General features: G+C 43.0%; 1 protein-coding gene across 1 annotated transcript in view; it reads left to right on the forward strand.

Annotated features, from left to right (window-relative positions):
- Positions 1-13,358, forward strand: part of COL4A4 (collagen type IV alpha 4 chain) — a 122,940-nt gene that overhangs the window by 15,999 nt on the left and 93,583 nt on the right. The window contains exons 4-5 of the mRNA XM_060105923.1: positions 11,826-11,960; positions 12,747-12,791. Of these exons, the coding sequence (XP_059961906.1) occupies positions 11,826-11,960; positions 12,747-12,791 (180 nt within the window). The remainder of the gene's footprint in view (positions 1-11,825; positions 11,961-12,746; positions 12,792-13,358) is intronic.

Below are 13,358 nucleotides of genomic sequence, written 5' to 3' on the forward strand. Positions count from 1 at the left end.
GTGGTGCGGGGTGGGAGCAACATTAGGAAGGATGTCAGGAGGCCACTGTCGCCGCCCCGGTGGAGGTCACGGTGCCTTAGCAAGGGCGTGAACGTAGGCATGGGCGTGGCGTGGGCGTGGGCTTGGGGGGAGAGGATGGCTATCGGGATGTTTGGGAGGCAGTTTGGTCGGGCGAAGGAGGCTCCATGCGGGGAGGTTGGGGATTAGGGTTAGAGGCGCCCAGGACACCCAGGGGCATGAGAGCAGCTGTGTGGGTGGCGGCCTGCGACCGAGGAACACGTTTTGGGGGATGATCCTGAGTCCAGCTTTGCATGTGGACGTGTGGCGGACGTGTGGCCAGGGCTCCTGAAGGGCGTCCGGGTGAGCAAGGGAAATAGAGGGGGTGCTCAGAGTTGGATGTCATTGACCCCATGGAGATGGACAAGTTTGCCCAAGAGAAAGCGAGAGGAGGGCAGGGCAGCCCAGTGGAGTTGCAGGGGCAATCCCACCCAGCCCGCCTGCCCCCAGAGGAAGAGGAGCCAGCACGGGAGACACAGGAAGGAGAAGAACACGGCCAGGGCCAGGGGCAGGGACACCAGGAGAGCAGAGACACCAGAGCAAGGGAGAAGGAGGGAGAGACGCCTGGGGTCAAGCTTCTTAGGCGCCGACCAGGAGCTCTCGGCGCTGCCTGTTCCGTTCCCACAGCAGGTGTGCGATGCTGGGCTGATGTTACGCCGTTTCTAAAAATGCGAAAACCACTCTTCCACGACCTGGCTCAAGGGGTGACCTTATTTTTTTTTATTGAAATATGGTTGATTTACAATGTTTCAGGTGTACAGCAAAGTGATTCAGTTTTATACACACACACACATATTCTTTTAAAGATTATCTTCCTAAAGATTATTAGTCTTTTAGACTATTACAAGATATTGAATATAGTTCCCTGTGCTGTACAGTAGGTGGGGGACCTTATTTATTGTTTGGTGGCAAAGCCGTGTCTTCTAGTTCTCAGTGCAGTGTTTTTTTCCCACTGCATCAAGCTGCCTCTTAAGAAAACAGCTGATCTTTTTCTTATATTTTGTATCTATATCATAGGAGATGATGGATGTTCACTCCGCTTATTGTGATAGTCATTTTGTGATGTGAGTTAAATCATTATGCTGTACATCTTTTTTTTTTTTTTTGGTATGCCGGCCTCTCACTGTTGTGGCCTCTCCCGTTGCTGAGCACAGGCTCCAGACGCGCAGGCTCAGCGGCCATGGCTCATGGGCCCAGCCGCTCCGCGGCATGTGGGATCTTCCCGGACCGGGGCACGAACTCGTGTACCCTGCATCGGCAGGCAGACTCTCAACCACTGCGCCACCAGGGAAGCCCGCTGTACATCTTTTTTATCTTTTTTGTTTGCTTGTTTGCTACACCGTGCGGCTTGCAGGGTCTTAGTTCCCCGACCAGGGATCAAACCTGGAACTCAGGAATTCCCAGTGTTTTACTGAGATATAATTGATACACCACTGTATAAGTTTAAGATGTACAGCATAGGGAATTCCCTGGTGATCCAGTGGTTAGGGCTCCACGCTTTGAGTTCTGAGGGCCGGTTCAGTCCCTGGTCGGGGAATTAAAATCCCACAAGCCGTGTGGCACGGCCAAAAAAAAAAAAAAAGAACCTGGAAGAAAAAAAAAGATACAGAAAATATAGCTTATTAATCAAATAAAAAGATATTAATATGTGAGTTTTACCTGACTGGTTTGGAAGACCAAATTATTGTCCTGCTGTTTATGAAAAAAAATAGTATTCATTTTACATCCATTAAAAAAAAAAAAGCACACAGCTGAAGATCCTGAGTCAGCGTTACTACAGGCTAAACTGACAAATTTATGCCCTCATTGAGTGAGGTGAACTTAAGGTACAAGAAAATACTCTGCCATTTCAGTCCGGTCTCCGTGGATTGTCTACTCTTTGAGTAAAATCTTTCTGTTATTTATTTTATGATCCTTCTAGATCTCCAGCAGTCCTTATTACATCTGTGATACAGGAGGACCCTGGAGGCACCAGCTCTTTAGCTGTGCATTGATTCCCGTTTGAGGGTTTAAGTGATGTTATAGTGCCACCTAGGGGCTGAATGATTGAATTACAGTCAAGTGTCAAAAAGGCAGAGGGGTGCTGCCGAAGGCTTCTTTGTTGATTTTAATAATAAAAGGCCACGAGTATATGTTTAGAATTTATACTGTGTAAGGCAGTAGCCAAGGTGCTGAGGTGGTAATAAAAATTTACACGTATTCCTGGCCTCAAAAATCTTACTGGACGACATCACCCCAAGCAGATACTAAAGTAACATGCACAAAACAATAATGAAATATAGGTGCTGAGCCTATTTAGGTATTATGTTAATTGTTTGAAGGTGGACATGAGAGTTTGTACCAGAGTGAGATTGATAAGGACTAGGGTGAAACGGGAAGCATGTATGACTCTGCTTCCCCAGGTGGTAGCCAAGTGGCCTTGGGTCACTTGCTTCATCTCTCTGAGCCTCAGCTTCCTCATTTCAGAATGAAAAAGTAGATACAGGATGACTTTTTGCTTTAAGGATGTAAGGATTCCATGAGAAGAATGCACAGTGCTGTGTCAGTGCTCAGAATGGAGTAAGTGCTCAGTGAAGGGTACGCTAACATCGTCACCATCATTTTCATCATTGCTGTCATCATAGTTTTGGTTGGAGGAAGGTTGAATTTGAGTTACAGATGGACAAAGGCTGCTTTTGCCTCAGGCAAACAGAAGGCGCAAGTGTAATTGGAGCAGAGGGTGTAGGTGTGGACACACAGGGACTAGGGTTGGCTGGGGTGGAGGAAGGTAGACTGTGCTCATTGCAGGTGTTGATGGAAGCAATAACACAGCAAAGGGAAGACTGAAGGTCAGTTGAGAGTTACATGTGGAAATGGGGAGGAGACTGGAGTTAGAGAAGCTGGGGAGGCTGGTGCTTGTGTCCCCCACCTGAGATGACCAGACCACGACCCAGGTCTCCACGGTGGGATGAAAGAAAGACAGGCACCTGAGATTTAATTCAAAGAAAGATGTGATAGGCTTGGTCTTGGGACGGAATGGATAAGGAGGGAAAGGGGGATCACCAAAGCTGACAGCTGCGTGGGGAGTTTAAATGATGGAAGGAACCAAGTTGCCGTCTGCTGAGTCGGGGAAGAAAAAGGCAGGGAAACTAGTCTGGGATGATGAGCTCACCTCTGATATGATGAGTGTAAATTTACAGGGAAGAAGATTCAAGGAAGTTTCTAGAAAACAGAGAGAGGATGGGACTAGAAAATTAGATTTGAGAGCCACAAAAATGGAGGTCTTTAACTCATTTGATGAATACTATTGTTTCCCTCCCCAAAAAAAAACTTCTTAAGAGAAAATAAAATGCATCATGATAAAATTTTTTAAATGTTTACAAATAAGATAAGGCTGGAAGCAGTTGAAATGTCACGGTTGGCAGAGCGTGAGTGTGGTTTAGTGCAGGGACCCTCCATGGTGCCAGGATGACGCCGTGGAAGGAGGTGAGGTTTGGAGAGAAACTGACTGATCCTCTGAGAAACTGAGGTATGAACTCAAGCTCACTAGGCACCTCAGTTTGAGTAAGCTATAGCCCCCTAGGCTTTCCTCATTTCTACAGGGATAAAAATCTCAGTGTTGCTGGTTGGATTAAGTGAGGAAAGGTATGGACACTGGGAGGTACATAACCAAGCTTAATAAAGAAATACCTTCCCCTTCCTGTGACACTTTTGATGATCAATGTCATGATCTTATTGACCAAGGGTAATTTGGAAATTTATGTGTAACTAGTATAATAAAAGCATCTTTCTTACTCATTTGTTCGTTCGTTCATTCATTCATTCATTTATACTTCCTTGCACTGATTCTCTGGTTAAAAAAGAGCAAGAAATAGTTGCACAAAAAGTGTGTACATACATTTGTCATTGTATATCTGTAGCTATTTCTCCCAATCCTCATACTGCTAAAATGACAAAGGATTTCTTAGATTTTTGTCATTCCCCATAGGGTTTGGGCCCTGGAGGCAAGCAGATCAGTGGCAGCCCAAAAGGCAGTTGTGGAGATTTGGGTTTTTAAAATGTACATATCCTCTTATCTGTTGGTCTCGTCGACCAAGTGTTGTGAAATAAAAATAGTTTGATCTTAGCCCAGCTCAAGAAGTGTGCCTGACACAGACGATTAACAAGGGAGAATCCTAGAGGAATGTTCCAGCTTCAGAGAGCCAGGCAGGTGTAGGATTCCATGTCCACTCCGATTGCCTGCATCCTTTATTTGTACAGCTGGCCCGAGAGCCCAGTGAGCCTGTAGCCACAGTGGGGAGGCGCGTATAACACGTCTGATGACACGGTGCCAGCCTGGCCTTTGGGTAGAAGACGATGGCCTGGTGGCTTCCCATGGCATGCCGGAGCTTCCTCAGCTGTCAAACCAATTGGCATTTCTGGATTTAGTGAATCCGTTTTCTGACTTCACTGTCTCTCACGGAAAGTCGGAAACCACAGAGGCAATTCCATGCAAAAAAAAAAAAAAGAAATTCAGAGATCCCACATCTGGAAGCCAGCCATTCCCCTGGGCATTTTTTCTTTTTGCTATGGTGACTTCAGTGCAGTGGTCCATTGCCTATCGTGGGTGGAGGGTGCATGGGCAGGAGTGGACGATTTCTTTAAAAATGTTTATTTTAAAGATGCAAAATTCCTGTGATTGTTTAATGATTCTGTAGTTATAGAAATGTCTTTTCTGGGCTTGTTATTTACGCCCCTTCATCCTGAAGTTAATTCTGGTGTCGTCTGAGAAATTAGTGAGCTCAACTATTTACTTTTAAACATAGTCTTTTTTTCTTTTACTGACTCCTTCTTTTACATGAAATAACTTCATGAAAGTGGAATTGTTCTCTCCATCACTGTGGATAAATTATTTACTCACATTGGGTGAACTAACAATGACTCATTCAAAGATTGGTGTTTGGGAAGTTTTTGTGAACAGCTTTCTGACAGATTTAATACTGTTATACAAGGCTTAGAGTATTTTTTTACATTTATCCTATAATAAAATACCTATTGGGCCTCCCTGGTGGCGCAGTGGTTGAGAGTCCGCCTGCCGATGCAGGGGATACGGGTTCGTGCCCCGGTCTGGGAGGATCCCATATGCCGCGGAGCGGCTGGGCCCGTGAGCCATGGCCGCTGGGCCTGCACATCCGGAGCCTGTGCACCGCAACGGGAGAGGCCACAACAGTGAGAGGCCCACATACCGCAAAAAGAAAAAAAAAAAAAAAAAACCTATTAAGAGGAAAAAACAGCACTGCATAGAAAACAAACCACAGTCTGCCCCGTAAAAAAGTAGGCATTTAGTGCTTTCTGTTAGTTTGTTCACTTTTCAAGGTAGGGGTTGTGTTTTGCCATTTAGCATGGTTGAAAAGAAGACGGAGGACACCTGTGTCATATCTCAACAGCAGCAGACACCAGACGTTACTGTGTTCAAGGCCACTGCTCTGCTCGCCCCAGCGTGGAATCATCTCAGATCTGCATAGCTATTCTCAGCCAGACTTCCAGGGATGTCCATTTAGAGACAGGAGAAAGATCCTTTTCCTCCTTTACAGTCTTCCTTTGGGTTGGGTGGGTGGGTCTGACATTATTTTATTAAGTATTTATTAATTATTTTATTAAGATTTTAAATTAATTTTAAAATTATTTTATTAATTATTATTAATTTTAAATTATTTTTTAAAGATTAATTATTAAGATTTTATTAACATTATTTTATTAAGTATTTATTGTTCTCTGCCTGTCTTAACATCGTGGCCTTGGGCACCTAGACTCTGTCTTCCAGGAGCTCACAGTCCGGTGGATGTAGGCCTGGGAACTCACAGACAAAGAGGTGATCACAGGAGCCAGTGAGAAGTGTTATTATAGAGGTGGCTTGGAGAGACATTTAATTCTGAAGGGTTTGGGACCAGGGCAGGAGATCAGTGGAGTCTTTCGGGGCGGGGATTGAGAGATGACATGAAGGGCATGGGAGGGACACTTCAGGGACAAGACACCGAAGTCTGTGAAAGAACAGAGCTTGTTGAGAAACGGCAAGGATGTCAGTGTGACCCATCAGGGCTGGGGGAGGAGGGGGGAGAGAGGGAGGAAGAATTTAATAATGCAAATTACCATCTCTAGTTGTACTTCTCTTTGTGAGTGCTTTAGATGGCACTTTCTCAAACCAGGACACGTTTCTATGTCGAATGCAGTTTTATCATTCTTGCCCCTGTGCTGAATATTTCCACTCCTTTTTGTTTTCTCCCCAAAGTTCCATTAGCTCCCTGGATCCGGCATCGCGTGTCTAAAATGAAATACATTAAAGAGAATTATAGCCAGTGAATTGGCTGTCCTCTCTGTTACCCTTTATGTTCAAACATGCATTTTGTTGTTTTTAAATAATACGTTATTGTGAAGTACAGCATTCACAAAAGATAATTTAGGAGTTTGTGTAAATTATATATGTAAGACACAAAGATAATTTCCAAACTTAATGAAAAAGCAGTTATTTCCTGAGCCTTTAATTTAGGAAAAATGGGAGCTTTTCACTTATGGTAATTAATCTAAACCAAGTAAGATTAATTAAAACAGGTAGAAAAGGTCAGCTGAATTCATTATTTATTCTTACTTCTAGATTGTAGTTTAAAAACTGTATAATACTTAGAGAAAAGTAATATGCCCTCAAAGTGCCCCCAGATGGTTTGTGCCCATAGAATTGATCTTATATATTATTGTTGTCTTTTCTGTAACACATATTTATATATTTAAGCTTCCTTGAAAGTGCTGAGCTTTTAGTATTTTTATGGATACTCAAGAAGTAGTAGCTATTATAATGATGATGAAAAAGCATGAAGAGAAGGGAAAGTTCAAACAAAGTATGATTTTGATTTATAAAATTTAGGCAGATGTTAAAGTTTGTCAGTAATGTCAGTAAGGTCAATGACTTAATGATGAAAGAAATCATAATTAATCTTTATTATAAAAGTCACATTTGCTGACGGTAAGATGCTCACAAAACAGACTTTATCATTGCTCTGGTTTGCATTTCTCACTCTTGAGATGTAGTAACGTGCCATTTCTTGTATATCCATCTAGAAATGTTCGTTTATAAACATATATTTTAAGAAAATGTATGTCCATTTGTTTCTCTACCGGTGGGATCATATGATGCACTGCTTTTTTTCCCCACTTAACAATGAACTATTTATAATAACAATCATGTATAATAACAATAACTAGCATTACTGTGCAGGCACTATGCTAAACACTTTACATGCATTGTTCTTTTTTTTTTTTTTTGTGGTACATGGGCCTCTCACTGTTGTGGTCTCTCCCGTTGCGGAGCACAGGCTCCAGACGCGCAGGCTCAGCGGCCATGGCTCACGGGCCCAGCCGCTCCGCGGCATGTGGGATCTTCCCGGACTGGGGCACGAACCCGTGTCCCCTGCATTGGCAGGCGGACTCTCAACCACTGCGCCACCAGGGAAGCCCGCACTGTTCTTTTCATGTCCACAAGCCACTGACAGATAAAGAAGCTGAGGAACAGAGGGGTTAAGAAACATGCCCAAGGTCACACAGCTAGTAAGTGTGGGCCTGGGCTTCAGACACAGGCGCTGACTGCAGAGCCTGGAGCTCAGTCACTCTGTTTCTTCCTCATGAGCATCACAAGGCTGTTCTGTATCCATCCAGAGAGACCTACTTTGCCCTTTAGTGTCTGGGCCCTGTGCATTTCCCTGAGGCCTATTACTTCAGTGCTCCTGTTTTGGAGGGGAGTTAAGGGGGGTCTCCAGCTGCCACTCTCTTCATCTCTTTGTCTGTGGGCTTTCTCAAAGCCCCAGGAGCAGACACTTCCCACTCACCATCAGTGGCCCTCCACCAGGGAGATAAATACCCTAACTCCCTCACCCCGGGCCGGATAACTCTGAGGTGTGTGATCTACCTTGACATGCAGAGTTTCCTCTCTGGGTTAAGCTCCAGTAACCCACGGTGGTAACTGGCTTGATACCACAGCCTTGTGGGCTGCCTTTCCTTCTCTGTGTCACATCCCTGCTCCTTCACCCCGTCTCCTTGTCACCATGTCTCCTTTATTCTCAAATAAACCGTTTGCATTGATGCCGTGTCCTACATTTGCTTCTGGGGCACCCAGACTAAGACAGCCTGTGCGGTATTTCCTTGTATGAAGATACCATAATTTATTCAATCAGTCTCATTTGCAATTTCCAGTTTTTCTTGATATTACCAAAGATGATGTGGTGAATATTCTTGCATTATTGTCCTTAGACCAGGACAAGCAGGGCTCCTGACCCCAGGCCCTGCCTCTCTCCTGTGTCTGGGCCTGACCGAGGCCAGCAGCACTGTCCAAGATGGCATCCCAACTGGGGACCAGGACCGATGGGTCCCAGCATCTGTTTCTTCCCTTCAAGGTTGTTAAAACTCAAGACAGTTTACAAACAAATTTTATTTAACACCTCATGAAGTGGGCAACCTCTGTTCCCAAGGATCCGGAGGACTGCAAAATGGGGAGAAGTCAAGAAGCCTTTATGGGATAAAGAATAAGGAACAAGGAAGTACGCGTAGAGCCCAAAGTTGGCTTGGCATCTGGCAATTAGCTGCCTGGATGGATTCCACTTCTGTTTATGAGGAGCATTTACAGGGGCACAGAAGTGACATAAGTTTGCTGAAGTGGCACCCAGGCAGCAGTGGTGCCATCTTGGGCTTAAAAGTCATTTCAACAGGACACTCTCTGACCCTTTATCCAGTGGGAGTTGACCACATGAGGAGCTCTGGGGCTCATGCTCTTGGGCTGGGCTGGGGCCCCATGGCCGGGCCCTGCTATCCAGAGGGTGGCCGCCTAATAGGACAGTCTCACTTGCCCGCTTGTGGGATTTTGTTCTTCGTTCATGGAATTACTGAGATTGGATCACCAGAATGACACTGATACACTGATTTCAGGTGACTCAAATTTTTATGTAGGTGGGACTCTCCAAAACATATTTTTCCCAGGGCCCCATACACCCAAAGGATAGCCCTACATTCTTATACAGGGTCCCGTGCACGGTTAGAGCTGAGCACTAAGGTTGAAATGGCCCAGAGGTTTAAAAGTTCTAAGCAGATATCTCCTGAAATCCACTCAGCTTTTCTCTCCACATATCAAGACTTACTTGCTCTTTGAATACAGTTATCCGTGTTGTTTGGGTCGGGAAAGGGGATATTAAATGATTTTTTCTTAAATCTTTGGAAAATTTTTAAAAAGCATAAAATAATTGCAGGTGACAACCTGACTTCAGATGAATACAGAGTGTTTTCAAACTGTAGTGAAATAAAGCATGGATTTTGACATGTGTTAGACAACACAGCTGGACGCATTAGCCACCACAGGGCATGGTGTCATGTGACCAGATCACCCTGCATTGGCGAAAGCCTTGTTATAAACGTCTCATTATAAAGCTTCTCTTTACCTAATCTAAGAGTATTATCTTAAGAATGCAAAGCGAGTTATTTAAAAAAACATATGAATCTAAGATACTTTCTGCTCACATCAAATTATAGACAGAGATTGAATGCTGAGGCTGGAAGTATCATTTAGAAACCCTGATTTTAGATTCTTAAATTCATTTGAAGAGCCTCATTGTTCCCATGAGTTGATTATTTCATAAAAAGTAAGTTTGAATGTGTAAAATCAATCTGTATGTCATAAAGATTAGATTTGATAGAATAGCTTTTTGCAACATTCAAAAATCACTTTCCCAATCATACAGGGCCCTTGTAGAGTGTGTCTGGAGCGGATGGGTGGTCAGGCTGGACCACTAAGCCTGTGAGCGTAGTCACTGCCACATCTATCCCTCATTCATTCATTCATTCCTGAGCCAAAGGCCACGGTAGATGGTAGTTGGAAGACTTAACTGGTGAGCAGATATCCCTGCCCTCATGGTGCTAGTGTCTAGTCGGAGAGCAGACAACAAACTGATGGGCAAACACATAATTTAAAAAATGTGAAATGCTAAGATGCTAAGAAGGAAGTGGACAGGATACCCTGATGGAGACTAATGGGGGTGAGGATGAATTGGAGATCCTACTTCACTGGTGGCAGTTTAGGAGCGATCCACGTTATGTGCAGATCTAGAGAAAGAGCCATCCAGAGAGAATGCTCACAACGAGGCCCGGAGACAGAAAAGAGCAGCGTGGCTGGGACTTAGTGAGTGTGGGGCGGACACAGCACGGAGTGCAAGGGAATCTGGGGCCACACCCTATAAGGCCTGGAAAGTGAGGAGCATGAGGTTTATTCTACATGTAGTGGGAAGACAAGGAAAGTTTAAAAAGCAGGGCCATGCCATGGTCTGATTTCTGGTTTTGTTTTTTTAATAAATTTATTTATTTATTTATTTTTGGCTGCATTGGGTCTTAGCTGCTGCGCGCGGACTTTCTCTAGTTGCGTTGCTGTGTGTGGGCTTCTCACTGCGGTGGCCTCTTCTGTTGTAGAGCACCAGCTCCAGGCGTGCAGGCTCAGTAGTTGTGGCTCACGAGCCCAGCCGCTCCGTGGCATGTGGGATCTTCCTGGACCGGGGCACGAACCCGTGTCCCCTGTATTGGCAGGCAGACTCTTAACCACTGCACCACCAGGGAAGTGCCTCTGATTTCTGTTTCAATGTCACTTGAAGAGGGGCAGGGAGGAGGGTTAGAGGAAGCTGGAAAGCCATTTGGGAGCCTGGAACACTGGTCTCACTGATGCTGACCTGCAGGGTCACAGCAAGGCAGACAGTGAGGTGGGTGAGTTTCAGACCCATTTCGGGAGTGAAATGCTAGGAATTGATCATGGGTTAAATGTAGGTGTGGCAGAAAGAGGAATATCTGGGATGAATCCCAGGATTCTGGGGCTGGATTCTGGGTAGATAGGGACGGTGGATGGAGAATCAAATTTGGGGGTAAAATCAAAAGTTCCATTTTGGATTTTTTTAAGCTGAGGGTACCATAGTATTCAAAATGTCAAACAAAGAGGCAGCTAGATATGATCATCCGGAAGTTAGAGAAACTGATGCTGAGACATACCAACCTTCCTACTCCTAGAAAGAGCTGTGAGACTCCCTGTCGTAACTGAACATTCATTCACTGCATCAGTGCATCTAAATGCAACGGAGAACAGGCTTAAAGGGAGCAAGGAGTTCCTCATCTTTGTCCCAGAGATGTTCCCACTGTGGGTTTAGGGGGAGAACTGAGTTCCTGAAACTTCTTTGCCTAAAATAAAAGGTGATGTTTTCATTCATGGAAAGAAAGTTGGATTGCATAAAAATAATGTGACATGGAGAGCCTGATTCCAAATTATGGATAAGAAATTAGATAAAAGCAGCTAAAAAAGAAATGTTTCCCCCTAAAAGGACAGACAAATTATGAGCCATTTGAAGTAAATAAAAGATCTGGCAGTTTTTCCTCACTCTTAACTTGTGTCACTTACATAATGTTAATGAGACTTTGATTTTTAAAAATTACTTACTTCACTAAACAGCTCAAGATTTATAAATTTCAATGACAGAATGAAAATAGTAAGAGAACTACAATCAGTTTATCGATGTGTGTGTACATGCAGTAATTCAAATTTATTGTACAGCTTTGATTCAGATTGAAAAAGGCAACATTTTCTTTTTTTATAATTAATTGATCGTTCATGCTTCTATTATTAGAGTTTGCTCCATCTTTAATTTTCCAGTCTTCTGTAAACCCAAGTCACCATATTTTTTTGTTAGAAAACATTACTTAAGAATCATCCATCCCCCTGCCTTTTTAATCTTGCTTCTTAGGGTCAACCAGGACCACCAGGGCCACAGGGTCCTATTGGACCACTGGGGCCACCAGGACCCATTGGAATTCCAGGAGAGAAAGGGATGAGAGGTGACAGTGGCCTTCCTGGAGCAGCAGGTGACAAAGGTGATAAGGTAAGCCTCTTCTTAAGTGAAAGATTCGTATTAAACACTCACCAGAATTGCTATGCCAGATTTTTTAATAATCACAAGTAGTATGTATCTGAACCTTAGAAAAATCAAGTCTAAACTCCTCTTCAGTATTCAGTCCTCATTCCTAACCCCTTTCCAGAGGAGCATGCCTTTCTGGACCTTTTCTAGGCGCTTAAATACATGAGTTTACCCAGTGAGGAGTGGTTTTCTTTATGGCTTTTTAAAACAACCTAACTGATACTATATGTATCATGCAGAGCCTTTTTTTTTTTACTCAACCATATGGCTTGGAGATCATTCCATATCAGTTTATGTAGATTGAATTTACTCCTTTAAAAACACTCTATGATATGCCATAATATGGATAAAACTATAGTCTATTCCCTGTTGATGAGAATTTGAGATCCTAGTCCAACTTCGTGTAATGCAAGTGTGCAAAAACAGTCCTGTAAATTACCTGTGTTTACATTTAAGAGTTTGTTTCTCTAGGATAAATAGAGCCTGAGAAGTTGAATTTCCAGTTATAGGGCATTGAATGTATTCTTTGAACTAATATTGCCATGTTGGCTTCCTAAGTACAAAAAGAAAAGCACAAATGGTTGATTTCCAAATGTTGGCATTTGAGCTCCTTAATGTAAAAATAGATGACAATGACTGATAAGATTTTTTTAAACAAGTTATTAATTATTAATGTTTTTAAGTAAATTAACCTGTTAATCTAATAATTTAGTAGCTTTTATATCTTCATTTTATTTTCTGGGATTTTAGGGTCCAACCGGTGTTCCTGGATTCCCAGGTTTGGATGGGATACCTGTAAGTATCCTTAAATTTTCTCCATTTTTTTAAAGAAGGGAGAGACACTGATCAAAGCCCTTAAAATCACATGTTTTGTATATATATAAAATATATTTATATGATATATATTGTGCATAATATATATGGCAAACTCTTCTTTATTTTCTTATTTTAGTAAACGGAAGGGTGCTTGCATTTCAATTTTGTGTAATAACTCTGAGACCAAAACATTTTACTTGAAGAACAAGATTTTCAAAAAGATTGGAGAAAAGCATTCCAAAATATGAGCTAGTATACTTGTCAGGTCAAGTACAATGTTCTGGAAATAAATTTATACTCATTACAAAAGTTTTTATTTGCTGGTGAGTCCTAATGGTGGAAGTGGGCTTAAACCTCTCATTGCTGATATGAAAACTAGAGGAAAGAAGGAGAAGGTATTTGGCAGGGTTTATAATTCATTAGAGTCTTTCTAAGGACTTCAAGGAAGATTTCCTCCCTAATCTCTGAAAATACTCCAGACTAAATTAATTTAAATTGGGGTATATGAAAATAGTTTATTTATTTTTACTATGCTACATAGTTCTT

Source organism: Mesoplodon densirostris, chromosome 8, assembly GCF_025265405.1.
Source record: "Mesoplodon densirostris isolate mMesDen1 chromosome 8, mMesDen1 primary haplotype, whole genome shotgun sequence".
Classification (NCBI taxonomy): Eukaryota; Metazoa; Chordata; class Mammalia; order Artiodactyla; family Ziphiidae; genus Mesoplodon; species Mesoplodon densirostris.